We start from the raw sequence: 6,000 nt of genomic DNA on the forward strand, positions 1-6,000 counted from the left end.
CCGGAGAAGCGTCCTCGGCTGAGGAGGAGGAGGAAGAGGAGGAGGTAGAAGAGGAGGAAGAAGAGGAGAAGGAGGAGGAGGAGGTAGAAGAGGAGGAGGAGGAGGAAGAGGAGGAGGTAGAAGAGGAGGAAGAAGAGGAGAAGGAGGAGGAGGAGGTAGAAGAGGAGGAGGAGTAGGAAGAGGAGGAGGAGAAGGAGGAGGAGGAGGAGGAAGTAGAAGAGGAGGAGGAGGAAGAGGAGGAGGCAGAGGAAGAGGAGGAGGAGGAGGTAGAAGAGGAGGAAGAGGAGGAGGAGGAGGAGGAAGAGGAGGATGAGGAGGAAGTAGAAGAGGAGGAAGAGGAGGAGAAGGAGGAGGAGGAGGTAGAAGAGGAGGAAGAGGAGGAGAAGGAGGAGGAGGAGGTAGAAGAGGAGGAAGAGGAGGAGGAGAAGAAGGAGGAGGAGGACGTAGAAGAGGAGAAAGAGAAGGAGGAGGAGGAAGAGGAGGAGAAGGAGGAGGAGGAGGAGGAGGTAGAAGAGGAGGAAGAAGAGGAGAAGGAGGAGGAGGAGGTAGAAGAGGAGGAGGAGGAGGAAGAGGAGGAGAAGGAGGAGGAGGAGGAGGAGGAGGAAGAGGAGGCAGAGGAAGAGGAGGAAGAGGAGGAGGAGGAGGAGGAAGAGGAGGATGAGGAGGAAGTAGAAGAGGAGGAAGAGGAGGAGAAGGAGGAGGAGGAGGTAGAAGAGGAGGAAGAAGAGGAGAAGGAGGAGGAGGAGGAGGAAGAGGAGGATGAGGAGGAAGAGGAAGAGGAAGAGGAGGAGGAAGAGGAGGAGGAGGCAGAGGAGGAAGAGGAAGAAGAGGAGGAGGAGGAGGAGGAAGAGGAGTAGGAGGAAGAGGAAGAGGAAGAAGAGGAGGAGGAGGTTCCAGGGACGTCGTGGCTGCGACGCTGCCATTCAGATTTGACCTGGGGGCCTTGAGGGCCGCAGAGGGGTCAAAGGTCACAGCCGTTAAACCGGCTGGAAACAAGAGCAGGGGTCACAACGTAATCACCGTTATTTGAAAATTAATTTTCTATTTATTCCAGTTTCATACATTTTACATAAACCATTAGTCACAAGTAGAAAATGAACGTCTGGACAGATTTTTAATATTTGAACTAAATCAGCTCTCTTGTGTTAACGGTCTGATTATATTAAAAAGTAAAAGAACTAAATGAGCTCTTTTCTTTCATGATGGATGATGGAACTTTTTCTGTCATGCTGAGACACTTGATGTACTTATTTCTGCGTCATGTTTATTTAATGTTCACTTTTTTCCAACGGGTTCCAAATCCAAACATATTCAATTTGATTAGATTCATTCGATCATAGAAAAATGAACAAATGCAGCAAGATGAATATTTGGCTTTTTGTTTTATCGATGGACGGGTTCGTCTTTTGAGCACTTTGTCTTCACGTCTGTGGGTCGACGTGTCTTCAAGCACCCCCCCCCCCCCCCCCCCCCCCCCCCCTCTTGTTATGTCATAATAATGAGTCCAAAGAGGGAACAATATGATAATAAACTCCAGTCATATGGCATCGTCCATGTGAGGAATGCAATGTTAGTCTCCAGTTTAGGGAATCACTCACTGTGATTTTAATTGTTGTTTAATGATCGTATTAGCATTTTTTAATTGTTTTTTTTGTTCAGTGTTCCCATCTCGTGTTGTCCCCAAACAAAATCACGTCATATCACTTCCTGCTCTGTAACGCGACAGGCGCGTGTTCCTCGCGGCAGCGTGACGGACACAGTGTCGGCGGCGATCAGGCGTACGATGAGTGGCGAGGAGGAGGGGGGGTGGGGGGGCGTTGGGGCGCGGGGGTGCGAGGTCAGCTGGTGCACAACAGATTCCAGTGCTGCAGCAAAGCATGTAATGGGCGACTTGGCCCTCACTCATCTTTTCTGTTTTCCCTCCTGTCTCTTCTTTACTTCATTTCATTTTGTTTTATTAGAAGCTCAAACAGTTCATGATTTGATCACCTGATCTGACTGTTCTGGTTCCACATACTGTATATATATGTATGCAATATTTTACTGCGACTACTACCTCCACCTCCAGGTCCTCAGGAGGTGGAGGAGGCCTAGAAAAACGGGACCTTGACATTGTGCTGCTGCCAGATGAGGCTCACATCACACACGCACGCACGCACGCACGCACGCACACACACACACACACACACACACACGGAGTCTCTGTCGACATCGTGTTCGGTCTCGTCACGCCTGTTCCATGTATTTTTTGGGGTCGGACTTGCATTAATTGAGTGTGTTTGCTTTGTGCACCGGGGCGTTTCCCTGCCCTGCGACGGGCGGGCGGGGTCCACGCGCTTTTCACACCATCGTGGGTTTCAGGTTTTTTCGGCTCGAGGCCGTCGACCTGACACATCACCACGTGAAACTGATCTCTGACCCGAACGTCCGGGGGGAGAAAGATATCCACCGACGTCCAAGCAGACAGTTCTGTACGTTGTCCACCAATCAGCTGGTCATGGTTGTTGTTATTGTTGTTGCTGTTGTTGTTGTTGTTGTTGTTGTTGTTTGATCACTGCACCTCCAGCCAGGAGTCGCTGTCATTGGTTTGTTAGCAGAAGTTCTGGAAAAAAGCTTTGGACGCATTTGCATGAAAACGTTAATCAAGAGACAGGTCTCGTCTCCATGGCGACGGTAACGGAGGGATCCAGAACCCGGAACTGGATCAAGGAATGTTTTTTCAAGGAGTTCGACCGATATGGATTTTTTGGGGCCGAAATGTAATTGAGGCTTGATATTTTAGTCCAACCAGAAAGTTTATCATTAATAACTATAAATTAAAAGAAAAAAACAAACAAAGACGACCAAAAATATATAGAACTTGAATAAAGAATAAAATTTATTTGACGTAAAATGTAAAACAAGTGCACATTTTTTTTCCTGTATTGTTTATTTTGTACAATGAGAGATTTCATGACATCACGAGGGTGATGCATGAATAATCATAACTGGTACGATCTCGTCCCAGTCCCGTCCGCCTTCTGTCTCCGTCACTTCTCTGCTCCTGAGAGGAATTCTGCAGATTCCAGACAAGGTTTTCATATTTGTGTCACGGTCGCAGGTTGACGTGTCTTTTGGCTGCGCTCCCGATGTTGTTGGAATCCAGCCGTCGTCCGTGGGCGGTGTGAAATAAATCCCGGAGGGTGTGTCGCTGTTTGTGCCGCTGCAGCCTGGGAAAGGGCGTGTCGCCTGATCCGAGAGCCATTAGCCGGCCCAGGCTTCATGGAGCCTTTCACTGCTGCGCTGTCGAGTGAAAGCAGGGCGCTTGTGTTCCTTTCCGGGGGGGGGGCGGGGGCCCTGGGGGGCCTGGGGGGCCTGGGCCTGGTCACCTGAATGGCAGGCCTGTCCGAGACCCCCGTGTCACGACTTCCTGGGAGGGAAGTTGTTTCAGCTGGTCGTCGTGCAGCGCAGCAGAGTGTGTGTGTGTGTGTGTGTGTGTGTGTGTGTGTGTGTGTGTGTGTGTGTGTGTGTGTGTGTGTGTGTGTGTGTGTGTGTGTGTGTGTGTGTGTGTGTGTGTGTGTGTGTGTGTGTGTGTGTGTGTGTGTGTGTGTGTGTGTGTGTCTTAACAAGAAATGAACGGCAAGAAAATTCCTGAGAGTGAGGCGTCTAATGTTACGATTAGGACTCAGGATCTTCTGTTACTGTAAGATTAGTACTTTTTAAATGGAATACAGTGAGTCAAGGTCCTCAAATCTCCAATAACGCAGGTGTGTGTGTGTGTGTGTGTGTGTGTGTGTGTGTGTGTGTGTGTGTGTGTGTGTGTGTGTGTGTGTGTGTGTGTGTGTGTGTGTGTGTGTGTGTGTGTGTGTGTGTGTGTGTGTGTGTGTGTGTGAGCAAAAGGAATCTTCTAATCTCCCCCAGGATGTAGTGAAACCTCGTAGTCGCTCGACAAAGATCCTCGTTGCAGAAGAGAGAGAGAGGGGGAAGAGGGGGGGGGGTTGTTTTCTCAGCAGGAGAGGAGCGAGGCCGTTTGATGTGTCTGACCTCAACTCTGTGAAATTCCTCACGGGCCAAATGATAAAACTCGAGGTTTTCTTTCACAATCCGGGGGCTGATCCTCGACACACATTTGATCTTCAGTGGAAAAAGCCTCACGCTCGACGTAAATGAAGTGTGAATAAAAATATGATCCCCTGCTCTTCTCTCTGCACTCTGCCGCTTCTGGGGGAAACCTCCCGTGTGGCGGTGACCCCTGACCCCTGACCCCGACGTCCAACCGTCTGTTGTGTTGTCGAGGGACGTTAGATAAGAACTGGGCCGTGAGGTCGTCAGCTGCAGATGGTTGTGAAAGCACAGAGACCAGTCGGTGCTCATCTGTCACGGAAGCAGGTCGAGTCGGGTCGAACCAGAGAGCGTTACAAGTCCTCCTCCTCCTCTTCCTCCCTCCTCCTCCTCCTCCTCCTCCTCATCCTCCTCCTCATCCTCCCCCTCCTCCTCCTCCTACTCCTCCTCATCCTCCTCCTCCTCCTCCTCCTCCTCCTCCTCCTCATCCTCCTCATCCTCCCCCTCCTCCTCCTCCTCCTCCTCCTCCTCCTCTTCCTCCTCCTCCTCCTCCTCCTCCTCCTCCTCCTCCTCCTCCTCGGAGATGAATTCCGGAGGAGTCAAAGTGTTACCGGGAAGCAGGAATGATGCGAGGTGGAATCCCGGGGTGCGAGAGCTCGGCGCGGCCCCCGGGGGCCGACGCGGGCCCTCAGCAGGAATGTGGGAAAATGAAAAGTCAAACGTGAGGAATGTCGGGAACTCTTGTGTCCCGGGAGGAGAGGTCACCGGCGGCCGGGGTTCGTCGCCACGGAGCTTTATTATCCACGTGTCACATGGATAATAAAACATGATGATGATGTAGGTCCGTGTGAACCTGCGTCGCAGCACGGTGACAGTCAGTGTTTTAGCAACAAATCCATATTCGCTCACGTCCACTCGTCTTTGAGACGAACGCGCCGATGCTCGATAAGATGATCGAGTCGATTTGATCAAGAAAAATGTGATTCGAACAGCTACAATGACACAGAGCGAAACAAATGTATAAATACATGTAAACATGTAGAAATAAATGAATAAATGTAGAAATAAATATATGTAGAAATAAAAATACGAATAAATAAATGAATGTAAAAATGTAGAAATACAGGAATAAAAAAAAAATGTATAAATAAATAAATGAATGTAGAAATACATAAATAAATAAATAAATAAATGTAAAAATAAAAAATTAAGAAATAAAAATGTGAATAAATAAATGAATGTAAAAATTTAGAAATACAGAAATAAATTTGCAAACAATTTAGAAATTAAAATAAATGTGGAAATTAAAAATATGAATAAATAAATGAATGTAAAAAATTTAGAAAATAAATAAATAAATGTAGAAATAAAGGGCCGTAGTAATGGAGAAATGGCCTTTTTAATCGCAAACTGTGTTTATTTATTTATTTTTCCATTCATTTATGTGTCATGTTTTGTCCCTCATCTTCGTGTGTTCACCGTGGTGTGTGTCACTCACGCTCCTCTCTCCTCTCAGATGGATGGAGGCCTGTCTGGACGAGGAGCTGCCCCCCACCACGGAGCTGGAGGAGGGGCTGAGGAACGGCGTCTATCTGGCCAAGCTGGGCAACTTCTTCGCGCCGCGCACCGTCTCCATCAAGAAGATCTACGACCGCGAGCAGACGCGCTACAAGGTGAAAACGCGTCGCTTCACATTTATGCCTCTCTGAACGACATGTATAAATAATTTTTTTTTTGCATGAGCAAACTGCGAGTTGGTTTCTGCCACTTCACATGTGTGCAGAAGGCCAGGCCAGCTTATTTGCATAGCACATTCCAACAAACAGGCAATTCAAAGTGATTTACATGAAGCATTAAAAGCAATTGGGAAGAAACACATGAAATCACATTGAAATACAATAATTAAAAAGGTCAGACGGGCGATATAAGTTACAGTCCAGTACAAGAAATACATAGAAA

The 6,000-nt window shown here is 48.1% G+C and overlaps 1 protein-coding gene across 3 annotated transcripts in view; it reads left to right on the top strand.

Moving 5' to 3' along the window:
• iqgap1 (IQ motif containing GTPase activating protein 1) overlaps positions 1 to 6,000 on the top strand; it is a 47,379-nt gene that overhangs the window by 13,530 nt on the left and 27,849 nt on the right. For all 3 annotated transcript variants that reach the window (XM_035629074.2, XM_035629073.2, XM_035629075.2), the window contains one exon: positions 5,558 to 5,714. In XM_035629074.2, the coding sequence (XP_035484967.2) occupies positions 5,558 to 5,714 (157 nt within the window). The remainder of the gene's footprint in view (positions 1 to 5,557; positions 5,715 to 6,000) is intronic.

This window comes from Scophthalmus maximus, chromosome 4 (assembly GCF_022379125.1).
Source record: "Scophthalmus maximus strain ysfricsl-2021 chromosome 4, ASM2237912v1, whole genome shotgun sequence".
In the NCBI taxonomy this organism is placed as follows: Eukaryota; Metazoa; Chordata; class Actinopteri; order Pleuronectiformes; family Scophthalmidae; genus Scophthalmus; species Scophthalmus maximus.